The sequence below is a fragment of a genome, unplaced genomic scaffold (genome assembly GCF_019419815.1).
Source record: "Pyrus x bretschneideri cultivar Hongxiangsu unplaced genomic scaffold, Pyrus_bretschneideri_v1 Contig8, whole genome shotgun sequence".
In the NCBI taxonomy this organism is placed as follows: Eukaryota; Viridiplantae; Streptophyta; class Magnoliopsida; order Rosales; family Rosaceae; genus Pyrus; species Pyrus x bretschneideri.
In genome coordinates this window covers 9,360,763-9,384,934 of record NW_025999820.1, presented here as the reverse complement: position 1 = coordinate 9,384,934, position 24,172 = coordinate 9,360,763, and the positions used below count along the sequence as shown (strand labels likewise).

Below are 24,172 nucleotides of genomic sequence, written 5' to 3'. Positions count from 1 at the left end.
ATAGTATAAATTAAGCAAAATACCGCCACATTAACCTCCCAGAATCTCGTCTGAAGACTTGTGTCCCATACTCCCACACAGTAATCCCGGGAGAATCTCTCAACACAAATTATTCCAACGTCCAGAGGTAAAATCAATCACCATCCCCAGGGTAAAGTCGAACACTAGCACCAAAGTATTGTCGAACACCAATATCATCCCGTCACATACGACGACATTGAACAATATTAATTAACATCATAAACCAAAACCTCAAATGTAGACTACGCAATGATTAAATGCTAATTGAAAAACACACTAACTTGCATAATAAGAAACTAACGAAAGCGTTATGTAACGAAAGCAAACTGAAATTCGTTGAACTTAAGGATCATAAGTGCAAAAACAACGATATGGGAATCAAGGGGAGCAGACAATCTTCAAACTTAATCCAATTTTTGTTTGTGTTTTTCCTAAATCTAATCCCTAAAAGCAAAAACTAGAGAGCCAGCAACTTATCCATAGTGAAGACAAAGTGCAGGCAGGCCTTTCAATTATCCTCTAAGCAACCCTACGCATATTGCCTCTCCCCCTCCATTTCGATTCCCCTACTCTCTACTCATCGTCGTCTTCCTCCTACAACACAACCAAAACAAACAATTAAGTAATCAATTCAACTAATTGAACATGCGAAACAGCGGAAACAAACACAATGTGAGCTCGATTAATCACAACTGACCTCACCGCTCTCGTCCTCGTCTTCATCATCATCATTTACCTCAGACTTGGACTTGTCAGACTCTTCTTCATCGGCTTCGTTATTTCCTTCAGCCTAATTCACGTAAATAAACCAACAAAGTCTCACAAATATCCTCAACCCGATAACTAAACGAATTACATGAAAGGCGGAGCAAGAGCGCTTACTAATTGCTTGTTGTACGCCTGAATGTTCTTGTTATATTCTACCTTCCTCTTGTCTGCCTTGGCTTGATAGGGAGCTTTCTCCTGATTAATTCAAGCGCAGAACATCAAAATTCAGCAAATAATTTCACATTATTCACTAATCAACGAAATTAAAACAATAATTGAACACTCACGGCATCTGACAACGATTTCCATTTATCGCCACCAGCTTTACCGACCTGTTTGATTACAATTGAACAAAATCAAGATTAATTTGCATTAATGTTTGATCTAACTAATTAATTAATTAATCAACACAACTAATCAGAGAGTAAAATCGAAGAACAAGTTGGTAGATCTGAGAGGATAAGATTTTGACTTACGGCAGCAACCGACTTGTTGTTTGGATGCTCCTTCTTGTACTTTTCCCTGAAGTCCTCCCTGTAAAACGACGAAAGCAAACTTAAATTCGGAAAAGAAAAAACATCTCAAAAAAAAAAAGATGCAAAAAATATCTCAAAATCTAAATCAGCTGCAGCAGCATCAACCAAAAGTACTTTTGAGAAAAGCATTGAATAAGTAGAAATGTGAAATCAAAAGTTAAGAGTGACTGGAAGTTGAATAGCTTACCGGAGGTCCAGTCACCAGCAAGCACTTTCCGGGAAGGCCATCTCTCGCTTCTCCTCCTCCTCCCTCTTCCACTGTCGTTCGTTTTCACCCCCGCTCGATCAGCCAACATGACTAACAGGAACGACAATTCGTTGTGAAAGAGAGGGTACGCTGTTGATAATTTGACATCGTCACTGCTTTGGGCTGGGTATGTTTGGAGAATAAGGCCCGACCAGCCCATATAAGCCCAAAAAATTTGACCTCCAGCGCGGTAATTTTAATTTTTTTTTTAGAACAAATATTGTCTACGCTAAGAGGAGGGGATGGACTTAGCTTCACAATAGGTTAACAATAATATGATTCAAATTTGCTTTTGGCAAGAATCAAACCTAAAACCTTTCACTTACAATAATGTGATTCAAATACTGATATTTTAAATACTAACTAAAAGTTCATCTTTGAAGTCGGAGTACTCAAACTTCATCTTGTTTGTTGGTCCTCAGTGTTTATGTTGTTGCTTCTGTGGCAAGGAACAGTTGAAGATAATATTAAATTAAAACTGAGATTTATCCATTTGATTCTAAAGGCAGTTCAAGAGTTAACATTACTTATTTGTTATCTATTTTGTGGCCTGGAGGAAACTGATAATCTTAGAGGCACTGATATAGATCCACGTGTATTATTCCATCATGGAATATACCATCAGGCTGTAACTTGTTGGCTTATGACTCCATCAAAAATTACTTGCAATTAATTCAACCAAGTGAGTCCATTTCTTCTACCAAATTTAGCCTTATTATTGCCTTTGAGAAATTGTTTGTGCAGGACGTTCGTCTTTTGCCTTCATTTTCGTTCACTTGAACATGCATGATGATTTCTTCACATTAACAGGGATGGCACTGGCAGAATCAAATTATTTGGCAAAGATAACACCCAAGCTCTACATGAGTCTGTCAATGCAGTTCCAAGCAAGTTTTTACACAGATTTTGTACAAGTATTACTTGTTGCCTTCTTCGATCTCTAACTGTTTTGTTTCGGTTTTCATGTTAACGAATGAAATTTTGAGACCCTTTTGTTCGTCTTGAAAAGTATATTAGTTGGTTCGTAGGCTGATTTGATAGTCTGATGTAAATTGTGAGGTTTGTGTTCAGTTATGGATAACCAAGGCATACTTCTAAATGTAAATACCAAGAAACACATTGAGGCAAGTTTCTGCACTATGTTTTCCTCTGATTTATTTTCTGACGTTCGATGAACGAATGATCGAACTTAGGTTTTGGGTTGGTTTATCTACTGCATTTTAATAATTATTTTGCAATGTTGTGTTTAGGTTTGGGACATATACTTAGACTAAAATAATTACAATTGAAACATGCACTAATCTCAGACATTACAAACTTAATCGTTTTACAAGGAATTGCCAATTTTACACTAACACAAGCCTCTATTGATCACAGTAATTGTTGACATACCTTGGCGTAAGCTTTTGACAAATATCGGCAGGAATTGGGAAGTGCCCAACATGTGCTTGACGAAATGGTCCAATGAATTTATTTTTTTTTCTTTTCATAATTATAGCTTCATTATTTGAAAATTCTGGCTCCTCCACTAGACATCAATATGTGTCCGCTTAGAATGATCATCCTCTAGCTCCGAAGACAAGGAAAGTCATTGCTCTTGGTGATCATATGCATCATAGAAGATATCTGAGCCCTCCGAGTAGGAGGTCTCTTCCCAATAGTACTCGTTGGGCAAGCCGTTCGTCTTGGTTGCGCGTAGGAGGTGCACCCCGCATCTTTTAATGCGTGCGCCTTCGCTGAAACGAAATATAACTTGACAAATATCTCTCCGCTGCGCGTTCTCGTCTAAATCCAGTACCTTGAGCCACACATGAGTTGCCTCGATGTGCTTGTAACGTGAAAAATATGGTCCCAACCATGGAGATCTGTTGATGAGAATATAAGAATTATAAAGATTAGTACCCGGTGCATCAAGAACCACAGATACAGCCAATCCTAACAACGTCTCCCCTTGTAAATTTAGAGGAATCTCAAAACAAAATTCACTGCCTCCAACAAATTCTTCTATCTCATCATCCTCTGGTAGATGTTCAATGGTTGTGGGATGGTTAGAGGTATAGCTGAACCAATTTGGAACTTCATTGCCCGGATAAATAACTTCCAATCCCGGGCACCAAAGAGATTCCTGCAATAGTAGGTACATATATAGTTAACCTGCAAAGTTAATTTTCATTTCAACAGAAGTTAAGAAGAGAGAGGAACCTCATTCAACAAATTGTTTTCCAGCTTTGTCACCTCATCGCCACTTAGTTTATAGCAATTAGTCAAGTCCAGATAGTTCAGCGTCGGAGGTAGTTTTGGAGTTTTCTCCAATGATGTGCAATCATTGAGATATAAAAACTTTAGGTTTGGTGGGAGGAGTTGTGGAATTTCCCGAAGCCTCTTGCAACCAGTCAAATAAAGTGTTTCCAAGTTGACAAATTTGCTAATGCAATCCGGAAGACTAACAAAATTGTTTCTCGAGAGATCAAGCCATGTGCTACAGTTGTCCTGTGAAGTCTCTAAGTCAGTTGAAGGCAGTTGAGATTCGGTACTGCTGGATGAAACTTCATCAAACGTCCTCTTGTTCTTCCCATATGTCACCAGTTTTGGGCATTGACGCAAAGAAATCTCTGAGAGAGATTGCAACCCAGAAAGATGATGTAATGATGTACCTATAAGGTTCTCACATTTATCTGCAAACAAATAGGCAAGCCCAGTAAGATATGCAATTGATGAAGGCAATTCTCTTATGCCACTTTCTCCTATATCCAAATCCGTCAAAGACTCCATCTTGCGCTCTTCTATTTCTGGGAAACTCTCGAGGCTTGCGCAACTACGAAGAGAAAGCGTTTTAAGGAATCTCGATCCAAGTCTTGTTACAAACCTCGTGAGCTTAGAGCACCCATAAAGATTCAATTCAACAAGTTTATCAAGGAATCCAACAGAATCATCAACTTCAACCAAACTTTTACAATCACTTAGAACCAAGTGCTTTAGATTTGGGCTTCCAGATAAGTCGGGGATTTTTTCCAAGAATTCGCAACCACTTAAATTCATATTTGTAAGCTTTGCCAAATTCTGTGAAACCAAAACCAAAACCAAAACACTTCAGTTTTTTTTTGGGGGGGGGGGGGGAGAAATAAAATATATGTTCAAATAAATAATTGTTTAAATAATTTAAAATATGTACCTTAAATTCCTTCAATGGTCTGATGCCACTATATGGCACATCAAACCCAGCGAGATGTCTTGGATGATAATTGGATGGTAAATTGAACACAAGTCTGTGCCTTTGCTGAAAATTGGATTGTCCACCCAATTCAATCCACCTCAAATCGTTGGGCAGATAATCAACGCGCCCAAAAAAGCGTGCATTACGGTTTATAAAAATTTCAAGATTTACCATCCGCAGGAAGCTTTCTGCATTCAAGGTTATCACATCTGGTTCGGGCAGCTCCACCACAATGCCTCTAATTTTCTTTGTTCCCTAAGATGAAAAAAGAAATAATGTTAGCAAACAAGTCATATAACAAAGAATTTACAAAGGCTGTTTTAAAATCCTTTTTTTTTCTATATCATGCCAAATTAAATGTAAGAAAATATATTGTACTTACCTGATTTTCAGTTAGAACATGGTACACGTCTTCATGAAACCACAACCTGCTACGCTTCCCTGGTTCAGTGGGAGATTCTTCGTAAACTATACGCTTACCCATTTTTTCTAGCAAGTCATGCATCAAAATCCTATTATATTCAATAGTTATGATGGCATTCTCAACAAGTACTTCAATACAATCTTGAGGTACATTGAGTTTCGAACTTTTTAATATTTGTAACACGTAGTCTTTATGTTCACCCTTAAAGAAACATGCAATGTCTAGGAAAACTTGTTGCACGACATAATCCCAGGCATCATAACTTTTTCGAAGTATTCTTTGAATATCTGTATAAGGTTCTCCTACGTAAGAATCGTAACTATCCAATATAGCTTTCCAACGATCTATACTTTTCTTACGCAAATGAGAACCTATCAAATTAAGAGCTAACGGAAGGCCTTGAGCATAAGCTATTGCACGATGTGCGAGTATTAAATAATCATCCGGAGGTTCATTTATTCCGAAGGCGTTCAAACTTAAAAGCTCAAGAGCCTTGTCATCCATTAGCTTTTGGACCTCGTATATCAACTCAACTCCATAAGATTCCAGCAATCCTCTATTTTTTGAGGTTATGATCACTCTGCTACCCTCACCGAACCAATCAACTTCAACCAAGTTGTTTAACTGCTCCAATCGATCCACATCATCAAGAATTAAGAGAATCTTCTTTCCCCTCAACAGTTTCTTTATAAGGCTGATTCCTTCATGAACATCGACAACTTTCAACTCTGTACCGCATAGAACTTTAGAAAGAAGAGTGTTTTGTAGCTGGATTACGCCTTGACTTGATGTCGATGTTTCTCTAACATCTGCTAAGAAACATCTACCTTCAAACTTATGAGCAATTGCATTATAAACAGCTTTTGCAATTGTTGTCTTGCCTATTCCAGATATCCCCCAAATCCCAACCACACAACGATCATTTCCACCAACACCTAAAAGCTCTTTCACCTCTTGTACGCACGATTGTATTCCAACTGGGTGTTTGGCCACATTCAAACATGTGTCACCACGTACCTTGACTAAGATATCCTCAACAACGTTGCTGATAAATGTAGCTTCAGAGCTAGCAGTTCAAAACAAATAACACATTTAATCAGTGAACTTTTTTTTTCTATATTTCTATCCAAATGAAAAAGGGTTTCAAATTGCACTAGTGATTACTAAAGTCCAGCATGTGTCGCTTGCTAGAAATCTAAAGAGTAAAAATGAAACACAAAATCGACATTATTATAGAGAATTAACTGTATAAAGAAAACACTGTAAGGGGAAGAAATATACGTACTCTCCCTTTAGGAAAGGATATCCTGACAAATTTGCTACTTCTCTAAGAGCTCTCCTCCACATCAAGACCTTCTCCTTCTTGTCTTTGAATTTGCTCTCGTGGTCTGTAAATGCGTCACCGAAACTACTCTTTTGATTTCGTACATGGGACGGATCCACCTTGTAAAAAACTGGCAAAACTATTTGTTTCTTTGATTCTCTACAGTGAAGGATCTTGACAAGCTCGTCCAAGCACCACCTTGAGGATGCATAGCTTTTAGAGAATATGACAAGAGAAATTCTCGACTCTTCAATTGCTTTGAAAAGAGCCGGAGATATTTCTTCTCCTCTTGGAAGTTGGCGATCGATGAAGGTGTGGATTCCTTTATCGACCAAACCCTTGTATAAGTGATCTGTAAAACTGGTGCATGTATCCTCCCCTCTAAAGCTCAAAAAGATATCGTATTTCCATGAAGGAGTACTGCTGAAGGAAGAAGAAGAGACAACTTGATTGGTCATAGGAGAACTAAAGCCAGATAAACTAAAGAAAGGAGCCTCTCAAAAGAGTTGGAATATGCAGTACGGTATGGACAACGGACTCTCTCTTGTTATATCAGTCCTCATACTTTTCTTCCTACCTAATCTGGTCAAGTTGAAGCAGAGGAACTTTCGTGGCTACTTCCTTCCAAAAGTGATTTCTACCAAGCATTTTCCTACCTACTACCTTTCAATGTGGACAGGAAGTTTCGTGGCAATTTTTTTTCCAAAAGTGATTTCTACCAAGCATTTTCTTACCTACTATCTTTCAATCTGGACAAGAACTTTCGTGGAAACTTGATTTCAGCAACAGTGCCTATGCCGACACCCCGCACCCGAAATCAGCTGCAGCAGCAACATCCAAAAGTACTTTTTAGAAAAGCATTGAATAAGTACAAATGTGAAATCAAGAGTTAAGAGTGACTGGAAGTTGAATAGCTTACCGGAGGTCCAGTCACCAGCAAGCACTTTCCGGGACCGGCCATTTCTCGCTTCTCCTCCGCCCCCTCTTCCACTGTCGTTCGTTTTTACCCCCGCTGGATCAGCCAACACGACTAACAGAATCCACATGTCGTTGTGGAAGAGACGGCACGCGGGTGTTATCTTCACTGCTTTGGGCTGGGCATGTTGGATATTACGCCCGACCCGCCCATATCAGCCCAAAAAACTTGACCTTCCGTGTGGTAATTTTAATTTTTAATCCCATAGTAACCGTAATAATTTGATATTAAAACAGGGCGACACTGTCAATAATCTGGGGGATTAAAGCATTTCATTTCTTTTATGCTCTTTAATTTTGTTAGCAAGGCACGAGATATGTTATTTATGTTTCAAAAACACTTTTTAAAGTCGTCATTATAAAATAGAAAATTCTCAGTAATTAAAAAAGTCGAAAACAAAGAATCTAAATATATTTTTGCCAGTCGCGGATGATTTGCAACAGATCATAATTATAAATGTTTATCTATTTTCCTATAATACTACTTCTCTTCCGTTGGTTAAAAATTAGATCTTTGTCTAAGAAAATTAAGTTATTTTGCAACTCTATGCAATTAACCTTAACGAAAAAGTACTTATCTGAAATACCTCACACCCAAATTTCAAGCGCAAGGGCATACTTTAACCACACTTGTGTTTCTAAGCACTTTCGATAGGAGCACTTTTCCAACTTTTTGTCCGCCCTCGAATGTCCGGAAGATGCTATTAGGTGTTTGAAAATGGTTGAAATAGTTGAGTTAACCATTGAAAAATACCCGTTCAAAAGCATAGGAAACTCAAGCCCATGTACTAGTATTGACCCTTGGAAGATAGTTTAGCATCACCCAAGCAATGAGTCTGGAGGTAAGGTAAGATTAGTGAATCAGGCAAACCCTCTACCTTGTATCGTCATGTGCATCATTGAATTAAGCATTGTCCAAAGTTGTTTTAACTCATATAAAAGCGTTTTTAACATTCATAAACATGCTCATTCTTACTCAAGCAAAGGTAGTGGCAACCATTTCACTGCCAGGTTTTATCTACAACTATCAATTTCCGATTCCCCAACATAAGTCGCTCTCTCGTTCTATGGCATGAGTACACTGCATATAATCCCATGCCAATACGTCGCTTGAATAGTTTAAATTAAGCAAAATACCGCCACATTAACTTCCCAGATTCTCGTCCCAAGACTTAATCCTGGGAGAATCTCTCAACACAAATTATTCTAATGTCCAGAGGTAAAATCAATCACCATCCCCAGGGTAAGGTCGAACACTAGCACCAGAGTATTGTCGAACACCAATATCATCACGTCACATATGACAACACTAACTTGCATAATAAGAAACTAACGAAAGCAAACTGAAATTCATTGAACATAAGGAGGATCATTAAGTACAAAAACAACGATATGGGAATCAAGGGGAGCAGACAATCTTCAAACTTAATCCGATTTTTGTTTGTGTTTCTCCTAAATATAATCCCTAAAAACAAAAGTAGATAGCCAGCAACTTATCCATAGTGAAGACGAAGTGCAGGCAGGCCTTTCAATTGTCCTCTAAGCAACCCTACACATATCGCCTCTCCCCCTCCATTTCAATTCCCCTACTCTCTACTCGTCATCGTCTTCCTCCTACAACACAACCAAAACAAACAATTAAGTAACCAATTCAACCACTTGAACATGCGAAACAACAGAAACAAACACAATGTGAGCTCGATTAATTACAACTGACCTCACCGCTCTCGTCCTCGTCTTCATCATCATCATTTACCTCAGACTTGGACTTGTCAGACTCTTCTTCATCAGCTTCGTTATTTCCTTCAGCCTAATTCACGTAAATAAACCAACAAAATCTCACAAATATCCTCAACCTGATAACTAAGCGAATTACATGAAAGCCGGAGCAAGAGCGCTTACTAATTGCTTGTTGTATGCCTGAATGTTCTTGTTATATTCTACCTTCCTCTTGTCTGCCTTGGCTTGATAGGGAGCTTTCTCCTGATTAATTCAAGCACAACCCATCAAAATTCAGCAAAATAATTTCACATTATTCACTAATCAACGAAATTAAAACGATAATTGAACACTCACGGCATCTGACAACGATTTCCATTTATCGCCACCAGCCTTACCGACCTGTTTGATTACAATTGAACAAAATCAAGATTAATTTGCATTAATGTTTGATCTAACTAATTAATTAATTAACCAAAACAACTAATTAGAGAGTAAAATCGAAGAACAAGTTGGTAGATCCGAGAGGATGAGATTTTGACTTACGGCAGCAACCGACTTGTTGTTTGGATGCTCCTTCTTGTACTTCTCCCTGAAGTCCTCCCTGTAAAACGACGAAAGCAAACTTAAATTCGGTAAAGGAAAAATATCTAAAAAATAAAAAATGCAGAAAAGGTCAGATCTAAAACTGGAACCGGAGAGAGAGAAAGAGAGTTGACCGTACATGAAAACGAAGAAGGCACTCGCAGGCCTCTTCGGCTTGTTCGGATCCTTTCCGGCTTTCTTCGCCGGCTTCTTGCTCGCTCCGGCACTCTTGCTCTTCAACCTTTCAAAATTCAAAAAAAAAAAAAAATCAGCAAAAATTCAAACACACAAAGCAAGGCAGAAATCAAAACACGAGAGAACAAATCACAGTTCTCCGATCGAACCCATGCAATCGGAGAGTAATCAAAGCACAATAGAGCACAAAACTCACTTCGTATCGCGTTTGGGAGCAGCAGCTCTGGCTTTACCCATGGCGAACCTGCAAACACACAAAAAAAGTCAAAATTCTGTGAGAATCAGCGAGAATCGTTCGGAAACGGTCAAAAACTGCTCGATTCGGAACGAGTCATAGCGGCGGAGGCGCGAGGTTACCTAGGGTTTTCGAGAACAAGACGAAGACGCAAAAGAGAGAGAGAGAGTAAACTACGCCCTTGTTTTTGTTGTTGCGATGCGTGGGTGTGAAATTGGCGAAAGGGCCGAAGGGTGGAATAAGAAGGAATTAAGAAGGGGCAAAACCGAATTTCGACTAACCCAAGAAATTGAAGTTTTGGGTTTTCGGCGGGATTTCGAAAATGTTTTGCCGCGTCAGCTATCCGTGCGCTACGCCTTCATTTGCTGCTGGGCTCTCCCTTATGTGCTTCCTTGTGTGCTTCTTCGCTAGCGAGGAGGGCACGTGGGGATGCACGTGATAGGGGTAGGGGTGAAATGACGGATTTGGGGTTTGATTTTGTGGGTGGGGGTCTGGTGGTTGAGAGCGATCGAATCGATAGAATAAAAGGTGTAGTACGCAACAGCTGTATTGGCGTGGGATATTATTGAAGCGGGGGTAAATAAGTAAATGTGGTGGCTTGATTTTTCGGGATTTTCGGATTATTTTTTTAGTTAGGGTTTTGACGGAGCGGAAAAGTTGGAGATATTTTTAAGTGGGCTGTTGGGTTGTAGAGAAGCAAAAACTTGGTTAAACTGAAGTTACTGAACCCCGTTGCACTTGGTACGGATAGAAAAGGTCACAAGTAGGGAGAATTCTTCCCTGTTCGGACCGAACCACGTATCCCTACGGTTCAGGATTCGGTTCACCCGACCCCAATTTGTGTACCACTACCCCTCACACAGTATCCAGTAATCTTACACAAGAACCTCACGACAAGTGGAGCATGTTCTAAAATAATCTAGTATATACCCACACAAAAATTCTGTGAATTTTTTTACTTTTGCTGTTCAAATTGAAGGAGAGGGGAAGAGAGTGAGAGAGGACATGGAAGCAAGGAGAGAGGGAGAGAGGGAGAGAGGTTGTTTCTTCATTTTTTTTTTTTTTTAGCTAGAAACGACATGTTGGTGAGATTTAAAAAAATAGCAAATTTTTGCCTTGTGAAATTACGTTATTATCCTTAAATTTTTTGTTGTGATGGAAGATAAATATGTTTTTTTTATCTTCTTTTGATTGACAAAGAGAATTTCATTAATGTAGTTTTAGATAATGTACAATGGGAAGTGATTTCCCCATTCTCTTTTTTTTTTTCTTTTTTTTTTTTTTTTTAACCTTTGTCGCTCCTCTTTGTCTTTATAGATAAGCATTAATCTTCAACCCACTATATTCCTAATAACGTCACCCCCTGGATTTAGTATAGATTAGCATAGTGATAACTTGACACAAAACACAAAACTAAGAAATAATTTTTTATATGTATTTCTCCAATAAATAATGCTAGGAAGATTAAATTTATAAATAAAATTTTGTTAATTAACTGACATAAAAGTTAATGATTGGATTATTACATAAGCATTCATAAACGTGTATAATGTTATTGATGACACATCATTTAATGTACAAATTTTATCTAATTTAATCTCTCTGACAATACCTTTCTCAAATAAGAACTTAGGCCCTTTTATAATCAGTCTAGAACACGCCCTTAATACTTACTTATCGTATCACTTAATAGTGCGAACACCTTACAAAACACGAATTATGCTTTTAGCTCTTCCAAAAGCAATTCGAACAGGCCCTTGTATTTCATCGCTTTGCACGCGCTGCCCTAAAAATCTTTCGATATGGAGGGAGGGGTAGTAGAAACCCGCAATGGAGACAATATTCTTGTCGTTGTAGGTTAAACGTGATTTGGAGGCTTTCAATTAACTGATTGAATAATAAAGAGGGTTAACCACACTCCTTTTTTTTACTTCTCACACATCATTTGTTAATTTTTATCCATTGGTTTTATTTGATTCATTTGATTCGACAGTCACAGATTAAGAACAAGAAATAAAAAAAGATATATAAATAACACTCTCCTATTTTTTATTGAAAACTTCTGATAACATCACAAATACTGAAGCAAGGCCGCCAAATCAAAAGTACCGGCAGTATTCAACACCAGGTCCCAAAAATGAAACAAAATCTAGTTCAATCTTGAAAAACGAAGATTATACTACTCCACACCCCCCCCCCCCCAAAAACATGCACTTGAGAAATTTGGCCGTTAGATCTCGACTCCTTAACCTAGAATTTAGGAATCGAAAGTCTCATATATAGTGCTCATGCAAACATTGCTTTTAAACGACTGAAAACCCTTTTAAATAAAAATTTCGAAATCAAAACTTGATAAAAATACAAATTAATTCTAAAAAAACACTTAAAATGCTTCTAACATGAATCACATAACAAATGCTTTTAGCATAAAGCATTTCAAATACTTTTGAAATTCAAAATTTTTTAAAAAAAAACACTTTCGGTAATTTAAAAGCACTTTTCAAACAATCCCTAAAATACTCGAGCATACTGGAAGAGTTGACATTCATGCCATGCTAAAAAAACACTGACAGGTTGTCATCCAATTGGTGTTGTTAACCAACGAAGAATCCCCAAAGCAATCCAAAGGAACCAATGGCAGAAAGTCAAAAGAGAGAGACGCAGATTGAAGCCAAACAACCACCATCACATAAAACAAGATGGTGAATAGAGAACAATGATGCAAAATCTCAAACCGAACTGCAGATAAAACACATCCTCACTTGAAGATGGCTAGTTGCCGGTATTCCAAGCGAATCACAAAATCTTGTAAAAAAGGTTATCATACGTCGCAACGCGCATTGCAATTCATTTGGAATACCGACACCATGACACGAATGTTATACGAAGTCAAATGCCACAACCATAAGAAAATGCACAAAGCAAATCAATCCCAAGCATATAATAAAAGGGATACTAATTAGAGCAAAACAGAAGTCATTTGAGCATAAAAACGATCATTAAGTACAGAAACGATATGGGGAATCAGGTGGATGAGTCCCGAAACATAACCCCTTGTGTTTTTCCTTTTCCTTCCCTAATCCTAAAAATGTAGCTATCTTATCATCAGACACAGAGCTTTAATCAGAAAATGCAGGTCATTCGATATGTTCTAACCAATAACCCTAACCACAAATTGCTCCTCTCCTTCATTCAATTTCCGGCTTTCCTTCTCTACTCGTCATCATCTTCTTCCTACAATTAAACAAAACCAACACAGTTCAATCACACTAATCACAGAACTACGCAGAGAAAACAAGATCAACACAATAACAAGAGCCAATTCGAAAAAACCTCTCCGCTCTCGTCATCATCTTCATCTTCGTTTTGCACCTCGGACTTGGACTTATCAGACTCTTCGTCCTCCGCTCCATTGCCTCCCTCGGCCTAATTTCGCAATGATGCAACAATTCTCACAACACAACACAAATAAATTCAACCGAAAAAACGTAAATAAAAAAGAGAGCACTCACTATGCGCTTGTTGTACGCATTCATGGTCTTGGTGTACTCGGTCTTCCTTTTCTCTGCTTTGGCAATGTAGGGAGCTTTCTCCTGAATAATTTAATTAAATTAACCAACAAATTAATAAAAAGGTTACAGAATATTCATGTAATTAACAAATCGATTAACAAAATTGATTGGCCTAAATACTCACAGCCTCTGAAAGCGATTTCCATTTATCACCACCAGCTTTACCGACCTATTCAAATTATTCGAAAATAAGAATAAATACAATTTAATTTTGCTAAATTAAACAAAATATATTCAATAAAATAAAATTAAAAGCGCAGATCTGAGAATATGAGATTCACTTACAGCGGCGACGGATTTGTTATTAGGATGATCCTTCTTGTATTTCACTCTAAAATCCTCCCTGTATAAAATTGAACCAAAAATTCATACAAAAATATAATTACAAAACAGACGATAATAAAATCGTTCGATCTGCACAAAAAGGAGAGAGAGAAAAAGAGAGAGAGAGAGAGAGAGAGAGAGCGTTGACCGTACATGAAAACGAAGAAGGCGCTTGCAGGCCTCTTAGGCTTGTTCGGATCCTTCGCAGCTTTCTTGCTCGCGCCAGCGCTTTTGGTCTTCAATCTATCAAAATTCAAAAAATTAAACGTAAATTCAAAATCACCGTTTCATATATAGATCTCGAATTGAAACGATAAAATCGAAAAAAATTCACAGCAAAACGGAAAACAAAACCGGAAGCTCACTTCGCATCGGCTTTTTTGGGAGCAGCAGCTCTTGATTTCCCCATATTCAGCTAAACCTGCACAGATAACAGCGATTAAGCGATGAGAATCGTTCAGGAACGGCACAAAATCGATAAAAACCATTCGGAAACGGCGGAAAACGACGAGAACGCCTCCAAAACGAGCGAGAATCGCTCGGACACGGCGAAAAACGACGAGAATCGTTCGGAAACGGCGGAAAACGAAGCGACTCGGCCCGAGTAGGCGGGCGAGTTTACCTTTGGTGAAGGGAGAGGATAAGGCGACGACGCAGAGACAGATGGAGAATAATGAGAGATATGCCTTTGGGTCGTTTGCTTTGTTTTGGTGCGGTGTGCGTGTGTAAAATTTGCCCTTGGTTGTGTGGAGGGACAAGAAGGGAAGGCCGTGGCGCAAAAATAAAAAATAAAAATGGCGGACAATTAAATTTTGATTTATTGAAAGGATTGAAGTCCGGGTTTGGGCGGGATTTCAAAATATTGGTGCCACGTTGGGGATCCGCGTGATGGGGGTCGATTGGTTGGGAAGTTCGCTTGGGATCCCGTTTGTGCTTCCTTGTGTTTCTTTGTTCTATTTCCGCTGCCGGGACACTGGAAATCGGTGGAAATAGGAGGACACGTGGACGATGTGTGCGTGGGATATGGAAGGCACGTGCGTAGTTCTTGGTGAAATTACAAGTTTGGGGTTAGGGCGCTTCTAGATGTTTGTGGGAGGGTGATCGATTCACTAAATTAAATTTGGAGCTAGCTACTCCTGTATTTATTTATGGGATATTATTGCTTTGGGGGTAAATATGTCAATTGGTTGCTCGATATTTTTTTTATAGAAACGAGACATTTTCAGGACTAGTTTGGTATTGATGTGTTTTTTAAAAAAAATTGATTATTGTGACGTAAGAACAAAGAGCTGTAAAATAAATGTTTGGTAAACTATTATTTGTACAAGTGCTTTTAACAAAAAAATAGTGTATGAATGTTTAGTAAACTTTTATATAAATTGTTGTGAATATATTAAATGATTAAAAAAATATAAAATTTAATGTAATATGAAAATTGTCAAAGAAAAATATGGGGTCAATGATTGTAATTTTGTAAATAAGTGCGGATATACTTATCATTTGAAAATTTCATTAAAAAGACCTTGATTACTATGCTTTGAATAAAAAAAATAGCAAATGTTTTTAAAAGTATTTTTTGTTTTGTTTTACCAAACACATTTGATGTCCCAAATTTTATTTTAAGCTTTTTTTTTTTTAAGCACCACATTATCAAGTCAGCCTTGAATGCTTAAGAATTACGGCACTGAACAACAATTGTAATAACACAATTTTGAAGGAATTTAAAATTTAAATTTGAATAAATCCTATTATGATACTTGGTGTATCGAGTCATTTTCTCGACAAACTAAACTATTTCTCGGTAAAATCATTACATCGTTACATTTTCATTCCTTTATTTTATTTTATTTTATTTTTATGTCGTGTATTTTCTATTAAATCAAACTTGATATGGAAGCGTATTCAATTTTAGTAATTTTGATAGATTTATGACTTTATGTAATTTGATGAAGTTTGTATTCGTTTCTGGATATTTTATGTTAAGTGTGATTAAAATCCCTCTATACTTGAGTTGTGAGATTGTGGAAGCTTAAAATCTAATAATAAAATATTTCTAATTCCTTTGAAACCCATTTTTTCAATAATCATATATTTAGACTAATGGATGAGAAAATAAAATAGTTAAGAATTCATCATTCTCGATATACGAACTTAAAATCTCCTACTTATAAATAAAAGAGAAAATCAGTAAACTATCGTACTAAATTGTTTTAAAATAATTGAAATCAATTTACGACAAAATATATCTTGAATTGTAGAGAATTTTTTTGAATGGCTTTTTGTTAAAAAAGTTTAGGAGAAGGGAATTCTACATCGTCTTAGGGGTGTGGATATGGGCATATTACAAATCTCTTTGAGAATATACGGTAACTAAAAACTCGTCATTTATGAGATTTGGGCTAACTTGGGCTTGTTCAATTAGACCATTGTCAAACAACTTAGGCCCAATTAAATCGGGGTTGCCCAGTGGAGTTTTAGACTTCGGTCTATAGGAACTGACCCTGTTGCAGAGAAGCATAGAAAATCCGAAACGAAGGAGGTGGTGTCACGTTCGGATCGAGCAAGGAAGCAAGCAGACATGGGAGAGGTAATAGAAACCCTACCGGCGCACCGTAGTTCCTTCGCAGCTCCAATTGTATTCATCGTCGTCGTCGCTTTCCAATTCCTCTCTAGGTGGCTGGAACAGTTAAAGAAAGTAATTTCCTCGACCATTTTTCACTTGCATTCAAACAATTTAATCCTAATTTCTGTACGAAATTAAGCTCTTAATCTTTTATTTATGCTTTAATTGCATTTATTCTGAAATTACAATTTGAATTTGGGTGATTTGTTTTGTTGGCAGGGAGGAGTTAAGAATGCCACGGCAAGCCGATTGCGTGGAGAAATTAAAGACCTCTTGAAGGAGGCAAGCTCCTTGTCCCAGTGAGTGATTTTTTATTATTTAATCATATATGTTCTCCAATTTATCAAATGGATTTTTTTTTTTTTTTTTTTTTTTGGATTTTCAGCGATGTTTTGAAGCTTGCAGCTTCAAATTTCTTAGCTTTATAGTATCAGCCTTTAGTTTGGGTTATTTGCAGTTGCATGATCTTTGTTTTTGTCTGAATCCAGGCCGTCGACTTTTGCGCAAGCTGCGAAACTTCGGAGGATGGCAGCTGCTAAGGAGAAAGAACTTGCAAATTGTTAGTTTGCAACTCCAGCCCTTGGATTATTGGTTTATGTTGATCATATGTATAATTATACACAGGCATTCCTAAAACACGTATGCTACGTATATATGATTGCAGAGAGTAATTATATATGACATCCTTGTTCTCAAAGTTGTGTTTGTATATAGCGTCCACGCATTTTATGAGTATGATGTTGTTAAGCAAAGTATTGAATGGCTAATACAGTTTAGGTTGTTGTTCAATATCGTTAGAATCTAGGTGTCCCGATACAAAAATTTCATACAGAGAGATGAGTTTAGTATAAGTTTAGTCTTGTTTCACTGCCGATAAGGTGAATCTGTGACTTTGAAATTTAATTTCCCATCTTTCTTCAGTCCTCTGTCACGTCGCTCTCTTCTGTTGTACCACATATGCCTTAATGTTTCTACACCCTCTTTTTCCCCACTTTACCTTTCAAATTTTCCGTAGGTACTTGCAATTCTCTTTCCTTAATGTATGTACTACAATCACTTTGTCTCAAACATTTTAATTTATTTCGATCATTACAATTTTGTATAGTTATTATGAGTTGATTCTAACATATTACGTGCCTTCCAGATCAAGAATTACACGGCAAGGAGATAAAACTTTCATATGATTTGTATCTGAGAATTTTGTTCATCTTAAAGGTAGTTCTCAGTATTTTGGACTTTTGAAATAGTTATTAGCTTTCTTCGATAACAGGGAATTGCCTGAGCTAGGGTTCTTAATAGATACACTTGGTTGTCCATTTAGGTCTTGACATATATTGTGCTGGTTTGCTGGTTTTGGAGGGTTCCTGTTGCCTCCATATCGCAACAACTTGTGCAACCCTTTGGTAGCGTTTTCTCGATCCAAATTTACTTTTCAAGCCCTCTCTTTCCTATTGAGATGGTACATCTATAACAATTGATAGAAGTTACTGATTACTATCTCTTGTCCCTGCAGGGAAGCTGATATCATGGAGGGCCGGAGGACTTGTAAACGAAAATGTTATGGTAAATAAAGTTGGAATTACTTTTGATCGTTACTTGTCATATATTATGGTAAATAAAGTTGGAATTACTTTTGATCGTTATGTGTCATATATTAAAGGTGCCTTAAATAAATGATCTAAAAAATGCCAGTCTCTTATCACTTCTGTAAGAGTATCTATATTTGCTGGCACTCTAATGTCTCGTCAATACTATGTACTGTCACTTTCGTGTTTAGACTGCCAATGTTTGCATATTACGTATCTCGGGTCAGAAAGAAAAGAGATGTGCATTGCTTAGTATGCGATATAGCGAATTCTTAAGCACGGTTTTGAGTATTGCTTCTGATTCTTCTTGATTTGTTTTTGCAGGTAGGAATTATTCCTTGGTTGATATTATCTACCAGGGTTAGCAAGTTCGTATGTCGACTTGCCAAGTTCTAGAGTTTAAATTATTTGTGTCCTGTCAAGTTTTTATTGTACCAACGGAAACATGATTTTGTTCTGACATTTACTCCACAATGTCTAGTCATGAACTTAAGATTGTTACCTACTCATTTAATTTGAACCGGTAGTGTGCATTACTCTTTCTGTTGTCTGTGAAATCGAGTTTATCGTTGTAGTATGCAGAAAGCTTACCTCTTGTGAAAATACGATTCTTTGAATTTATGCAGCATAAGGAAATTCCAGTAAATACGAACGGGTTCAGATCGTGGAAAAATGTTTCAATGATCAGTTCTGGGCTCTGAGGTCATGATAATGTTTATGAATTTTGTGTTTAAATGATTCTTGTTCTTGGAGCTGTGAATTACAAGGGACGGAACAAGGAATTGTCAGAACGGTGATGGCTAAAAGTTGTGCATATGCAGCAGATCATACATCACAATACATATGTATTTATATATTATATATATGTAACAAATTTTGGTACGTTGCCAACTCATAAACTTATCTGCAATGGAGCTAGAAGACAAACAATTAACCGACTCCATTTACAAATTTAATCTGGACAGTACATTTGTCACTTGATTACCACAGCTTTAAAACTAGAAAGCCGTTAAATTTATTAAAAATAATAAAAATAAAAACCAAACAAAAGTAAACTTCTTGCTGCATCTGCACTAGAAACGATTTAGGCTCAAACAGCTACTTGGTCGGCTGGGGCCTGTTATGTAGCTTCAAGCTTATCGATCTAAGCAGCGCAAAAAGTGAGTAACTTATCAGCAATGCAATGCCTAAATACAAATGGTGCAGGAAATGCGAGGCCTTAAGTATTTTGCTTTCTAAAGAAAGAATGGAATGTGCAAAGAAATAGAAGAAAAAGCAGCCAAGCACAAGAGCTGCAAGGGCTAATCCTGGAGAATGACCGCCAAGTACTGCGTATGTGCCAGCAACGAATGCAATCACCATTGCAATCAAAGCCAACATTGTCAAAGTTCTACCGTGTAAAACGTAACAGGGGTTTGGATCATGTACTTTCGTTTTGTGTAAATGGAGGAATACAAGAGCACCAGGACAGAACAACTAGACATGGCCATGGCTAGTGTATTTGTTATAACAAATGCTTTGAACGCTGTGTTTCTTGATAGAATCGGGGAACCCTGGTCCGATCCGCTTTCGCTATGGTAACCACCAGGCATGGTAAAACCCGCGGCGAAGGTTACTGTTGCTATAAGTGTAGCCACCACCAGTTGGGTTTCTTTTGCTTTCATTAAGCTTTCTTCAGTGTCTCTGCTACCTTGGTTTTCCTCCTCCACTTCATTGCCATCATCGTTGTGGCTTTTGACTCTGTGACCTGGTCTACCATACCTGCCTTGCAATTTTTTTTTTATATTTTCCTGCATGACATAGAAGATTAATGTTATCTTTAAGGACAAATCTAAGGATGAAGATTAGTAACATCCTTATTATTGGTCATGTAATTGTACGAATAAGTGATCCTTATTTAGACAGCTTTGGATTTTCTTTATGAACGGAGCCGGAAAGGTATTTTTAGTGGGCAACATAATAAAAGGTTTGTTTTTTGTAGTTCAGTCTATCGAATAGTCGACTTTTTAAACAATTTCTTAATGTCAATCTTCATCGTTTAATTTAGGAATACTCAGTAATTCTAGACGGTTGAAGAAAAATTGGATAAGAACATAAAAGAAAATTAGAGATGATAGATACCAGCTGAAGGGTTAATTTAGGAGTACTCAGTAATCTTAGACGGTTGAAGAAAAATTGGATAATAACATAAAAAAAAAATTAGAGATGATACATACCAGCTGAAGTGCCTTGCTCATGTTGTCCTTATTAGCTAGAATGATGTCGAAAGCGTTTAAATTTTCCTTGTTGAACGACATTATATCAACTTTATCATCAAGTACAAGTTTAGTCATCGCAAACATGGGATAAAGAGCAACGTAATGGATAGGTGCATTGCCATTTCCATCCTTGGCATTTAAGAGGATGTTGCTAAGCCACAGATCTTTCGACACAAAATCAACTACGTGATATTGACCGCTCTCAATGGCATAGTGAAGCACATTCTGACTGACATTTGTTGTCGACCAGTTCACAACAATCAGGGCAATGAGTAAGAAGCTTTTTCATTATAGCTAGATGGCCTTCGGACGCAGCAAGGTGAAGAGCTGTGCGCCCATTATTGTCAGCAACGTAGGCCGTAGATTTATCACATTCCAATAGTTGCCTAACCATTGAAAAGTAACCAAAATGTGCAGCCATGTGAAGCGGAATACATCCTAGTTCGTCTGCTGCTTTTGCCAGAGTTCTATCCGATTTTAGTAATGCCCTCGTCATTACTTAAGTAAAAAAAGAAAAAGAAAACATAAATATAAACTTCAAGAAACATATTTATTAATGAATCATGAAATGAAAGATAAAAGGAATTTTCTAAGGGAGACTTTGGATGCGCTCCCTATATTTCAATGTTTTTCTACTGAAACTTTGTTGGTTTTCAGTTTTAAATTGAAGTCCTGATATTAATGTAATAATGTATTTTTATGTATGTTACTATATTTTTTTTAAATTAACATTTGAAATTAGTAGTTGTTTATATTAATGAGATTTTAAATAAAACTCAAAATTTATGGGATTAATAATATTAAAATAGAAGTTGTACTCTTGATATATTGTATATATAAACATGGTTACATTCTTAAAAACACAAAAAAAAAAAAAAAAAAGGTATTAGGCTTAATAACATTAATAAATTTCTTCAATTGAACTTGACAGGGATACATACATCTCAAATCAACGAAAAAAAATGTACCCATATAAGTTTTAAAATGGATTAGAAAGTAATTGAATGGATTTTATATAAAGAAAAATAGGTACATTTTATATTAAAAATAGTATATTTTACATATAAAAATTGGTATATTTAAGAATGAGTCAATTTAAGATTTAGAAAATTGAAAAATTATATGAATGAGTACATTTATGACTAAAAAATAAAATTTGTTGCAGTTCTATTAGATTAGGAATTTGATCGTGTTAATCCTTTCATACCTATGATATCCATGAGATTCTGTCGTATCTCTTAGACTATATATTATCATATTAGAGTTGTAATTCTATTTGGGTAAAGAATTTATCTTCCCTATTATTATAAATAAAGGCATAATGAGGTGAAATAACACACACCTCATAATTACACATCTCTGTTTTTCTCTTTGTGCCACTGCCCCCCTCTCTTCCCTTTATATTATTCAGTAAATTAGACCTACAACAAAAATCTTTTTATAAAAAACTAATAGGTACAAACTTATTCTAATTTTTTTTATCTTGTAATTGTTTTAAATTAAAACTTAATTATGAGTTTAATAAAGGTGTGAGTATTAAAACACTAAATCAATTACTGATTTTTATTTTAAAAAATTATGTAACTAGACATGTAAATATATTATTACATTAATAATAGGAACTTCGATTGAAATCTGAAAACTAACAAGATATTAGTTAATGAATATTAATAACTAGAAACCGGATACTAACCTTTTTTTTTATTTAAAAAAAAAACTATTTTCTATATACCTTTACCTTCATCATTGCGGATAACCGCAGCGTGCAAAGCCGTTCTACCATTTGGGCCTTTATAAGTTGGATTTTTGCAACCTTCAAGTATTGCAACACAACAAGCACTGCATCCCCTGTCGACAGCTAGGTAAAGAGGAGTCTCGCCGGCATCGTTAGCAGAGTAAGAAAACTCAGGGTCTGCTTTGATTAATATCTCCACCACCCTAAAGTAATTAAAGCGGACAGCTTCGTGCAGTGCTGTGTCCTTCTTCTTGTTGGTTTTTTTGATGAGCTTTTGCTCCTACAAGAGGGCATCTTCTGATGAGATCGCACAACCTTGCTCAAGGTCGCCTTGATAATAAGTTTGTGTAGCTAGGAGGAGAGCTTTAACTATATTAGCACGCCCATATCTTGCCGCAATGTGCAGGGCAGTATCACCACTCTCGTTCTGCTGCCATAGTAGTGCTGGACACGTTTTAAGGATACCGTCCACATTGTTCGTTGACTTGAGTATCTCATCCTCAGATTCTATGTACGTTGGGTGCCTATAGCATGCTGTATAGATATCAAGGACTGTGTTCTTGGTTGCAGTCAATATTTTGTCCAGATTCTTGCCTTGTTCCTTAAGGACATCGAGATTGCCTTGTTTTGCAGCGTTGAAAACGTCAGGATCCATGCTACTTATCAAAACTGTACTATTGTTGCCTTCTAATTTTGCAGCTTCTTGGACGTTGGTCTGATCTGCTAGCTCGATCTGGTCACCGACATCGGTTGATGCTAACGGAGTAATAGGACTCTCTGGCTGATTAGCCATATTGGAGGCATCCATGCTGGGTTGGGGGGTGGTGGTGTGGGTGGTGTTGTGGTGTGAAGAGTGATGCTGGAGGGAAGGTAAAATTACAAGACGGCCAGTTCTGTTGACTAGTTCAAGCTGCAACCTGTTGGAGGTTGTGTTGAGAAAATTAGAGTACACAACTCTAATATAAATGTTGGAGAGACAAAATCAATAAACAAATTATTTGTATTACACTCATAAATACTACAACATACAATTCTTAAATACACAATTTTAGAAATTATGACACTTTTATTTTTCAGAGGCAAACTCTAATCACTCACACTCCTCACAAAAACTACTCGCTAACAACTCCAGTCTTACTTAAGGGGTACCCACTTCTTGGTTCTTTGCTTGCTTCTATTTTTGGTTCTTTGCTTTACTTTGCTTTTTTTCTTCTTCTTTTTTTTTTTGTTTTTTTGTTTTTTGTTCTTTGCTTGCTTCTTTTTTTGGTTGTTTCTTTTTTGTTTGGGGTGCATTTTTGCTCACCTATATTAACTTTAGGGTATGCTCACCATACACCTTATTAGGTGCCATGTGTCCATCCTTCTAACCTTAGTTACTTGCTAATTAAATATATCATTTTTAATTTTTAAAACTAATTTTAAACATTAAAATTAAAAATTAAAAATAAAAACTCAAACCCTTCAGGTTCCCCACCCAGCCAAACACCAGAAACAACTACCCACCCACGCCACCCCTTCAATTGATTCTTCAAAGTCTAACCCCACCCAGCCAATCTTCTTCGTGCCATGGTGAATCACCATGTCTCCGTTCTCCTTCTTACACACTCTAATTTTATTTTAGTTTATAAAGAAACCCAACAAATGTCCTCGCCAAGAAAATAATCCCAAATTGGAAAATCAAATCTGTACGTGCACAGAAATATCCTCGCAAGAAACAGAAAGGGTTGATTCTTGAGGTGAGTTTGCTATCGAATTTCATGGCTGCAAAGGCGTAGCCTTCGTGGTGGAACTTTGAAGAATCAATTGAATGGTTGGCGTGGGTGGGGAACGA

General features: G+C 36.9%; 5 protein-coding genes and 1 pseudogene across 6 annotated transcripts; 1 reads left to right on the top strand and 5 right to left on the bottom strand.

Annotated features, from left to right (window-relative positions):
* Positions 1-334: 334 nt before the first annotated feature.
* LOC103950156 (high mobility group B protein 3) lies at positions 335-1,621 on the bottom strand. The gene is made up of 6 exons (XM_048575242.1): positions 1,494-1,621; positions 1,266-1,323; positions 1,077-1,121; positions 904-984; positions 719-811; positions 335-615 (listed from the first exon to the last, which is right to left on the bottom strand). Exons 1-6 carry the CDS (start codon positions 1,619-1,621, stop codon positions 595-597), a joined length of 426 nt encoding a protein of 141 aa, XP_048431199.1. The 3' UTR covers positions 335-594.
* Positions 1,622-2,851: 1,230 nt separating this feature from the next.
* On the bottom strand, positions 2,852-7,643 carry LOC103959176 (disease resistance protein RPV1). The gene is made up of 6 exons (XM_018650371.2): positions 7,454-7,643; positions 6,496-7,355; positions 5,169-6,276; positions 4,745-5,041; positions 3,775-4,632; positions 2,852-3,697 (listed from the first exon to the last, which is right to left on the bottom strand). The coding sequence occupies exons 2-6, from the start codon at positions 6,990-6,992 to the stop codon at positions 3,161-3,163; spliced, it is 3,297 nt and encodes a 1,098-aa protein (XP_018505887.2). The 5' UTR covers positions 6,993-7,355; positions 7,454-7,643; the 3' UTR covers positions 2,852-3,160.
* Positions 7,644-8,844: 1,201 nt separating this feature from the next.
* Positions 8,845-10,511, bottom strand: LOC103959177 (high mobility group B protein 3). Of its 2 annotated transcripts, none has more exons than XM_009371528.3 (8): positions 10,366-10,511; positions 10,205-10,252; positions 9,953-10,054; positions 9,775-9,832; positions 9,586-9,630; positions 9,412-9,492; positions 9,227-9,319; positions 8,845-9,123 (listed from the first exon to the last, which is right to left on the bottom strand). In XM_009371528.3, exons 2-8 carry the CDS (start codon positions 10,243-10,245, stop codon positions 9,103-9,105), a joined length of 441 nt encoding a protein of 146 aa, XP_009369803.2. In that variant the 5' UTR covers positions 10,246-10,252; positions 10,366-10,511; the 3' UTR covers positions 8,845-9,102. The 2 variants fall into 2 exon arrangements, with proteins under 2 accessions (XP_009369803.2, XP_048431531.1); XM_048575574.1 differs by having other exon boundaries at positions 10,205-10,255; positions 10,366-10,458.
* Positions 10,512-13,202: 2,691 nt separating this feature from the next.
* LOC103959178 (high mobility group B protein 3-like) lies at positions 13,203-14,921 on the bottom strand. Its single transcript, XM_009371529.3, has 8 exons — positions 14,762-14,921; positions 14,505-14,560; positions 14,293-14,382; positions 14,101-14,158; positions 13,940-13,984; positions 13,756-13,836; positions 13,577-13,669; positions 13,203-13,477 (listed from the first exon to the last, which is right to left on the bottom strand). Exons 2-8 carry the CDS (start codon positions 14,546-14,548, stop codon positions 13,457-13,459), a joined length of 432 nt encoding a protein of 143 aa, XP_009369804.1. The 5' UTR covers positions 14,549-14,560; positions 14,762-14,921; the 3' UTR covers positions 13,203-13,456.
* A 1,724-nt stretch (positions 14,922-16,645) lies between these two features.
* LOC103959180 (protein GET1) lies at positions 16,646-18,884 on the top strand. Its single transcript, XM_048575345.1, has 7 exons — positions 16,646-16,834; positions 16,982-17,061; positions 17,251-17,321; positions 17,907-17,977; positions 18,084-18,165; positions 18,276-18,325; positions 18,673-18,884. Exons 1-7 carry the CDS (start codon positions 16,718-16,720, stop codon positions 18,742-18,744), a joined length of 543 nt encoding a protein of 180 aa, XP_048431302.1. The 5' UTR covers positions 16,646-16,717; the 3' UTR covers positions 18,745-18,884.
* A 445-nt stretch (positions 18,885-19,329) lies between these two features.
* Positions 19,330-24,169, bottom strand: LOC103959205 (annotated as a pseudogene).
* Positions 24,170-24,172: the final 3 nt, after the last annotated feature.

Bases quoted from the DNA above. Each gene is read 5' to 3' on its own strand.
- LOC103959177 (XM_009371528.3), bottom strand. From the start codon at position 10,245: ATGGGTAAAGCCAGAGCTGCTGCTCCCAAACGCGATACGAA. The intron at 10,055-10,204 runs GTGAGTTTTGTG...GAATTTTGAAAG, and splicing joins GCTCCCAAACGCGATACGAA to GTTGAAGAGCAAGAGTGCCG. The intron at 9,320-9,411 runs GTAAGCGCTCTT...TACGTGAATTAG, and splicing joins AGGCATACAACAAGCAATTA to GCTGAAGGAAATAACGAAGC.
- LOC103959180 (XM_048575345.1), top strand. From the start codon at position 16,718: ATGGGAGAGGTAATAGAAACCCTACCGGCGCACCGTAGTTCCTTCGCA. The intron at 16,835-16,981 runs GTAATTTCCTCG...TTTTGTTGGCAG, and splicing joins GGCTGGAACAGTTAAAGAAA to GGAGGAGTTAAGAATGCCAC. The intron at 17,978-18,083 runs GTAGTTCTCAGT...TTGTCCATTTAG, and splicing joins GAATTTTGTTCATCTTAAAG to GTCTTGACATATATTGTGCT.
- LOC103959178 (XM_009371529.3), bottom strand. From the start codon at position 14,548: ATGGGGAAATCAAGAGCTGCTGCTCCCAAAAAAGCCGATGCGAA. The intron at 13,837-13,939 runs GTGAGTATTTAG...TAAATTATTCAG, and splicing joins GGAAATCGCTTTCAGAGGCT to GAGAAAGCTCCCTACATTGC. The intron at 13,478-13,576 runs GTTTTTTCGAAT...GTTTAATTGTAG, and splicing joins ATGATGACGAGAGCGGAGAG to GAAGAAGATGATGACGAGTA.
- LOC103959176 (XM_018650371.2), bottom strand. From the start codon at position 6,992: ATGACCAATCAAGTTGTCTCTTCTTCTTCCTTCAGCAGTACTCCTTCA. The intron at 6,277-6,495 runs GTACGTATATTT...TTGAACTGCTAG, and splicing joins TATCCTTTCCTAAAGGGAGA to CTCTGAAGCTACATTTATCA. The intron at 5,042-5,168 runs GTAAGTACAATA...TTTTCATCTTAG, and splicing joins ATGTTCTAACTGAAAATCAG to GGAACAAAGAAAATTAGAGG.
- LOC103950156 (XM_048575242.1), bottom strand. From the start codon at position 1,621: ATGTTGGCTGATCGAGCGGGGGTGAAAACGAACGACAGTGGAAGAGGG. The intron at 1,324-1,493 runs GTCACTCTTAAC...GTCGTTTTACAG, and splicing joins GGTAAGCTATTCAACTTCCA to GGAGGACTTCAGGGAAAAGT. The intron at 616-718 runs GTCAGTTGTGAT...GTTGTGTTGTAG, and splicing joins ACGAGGACGAGAGCGGTGAG to GAGGAAGACGACGATGAGTA.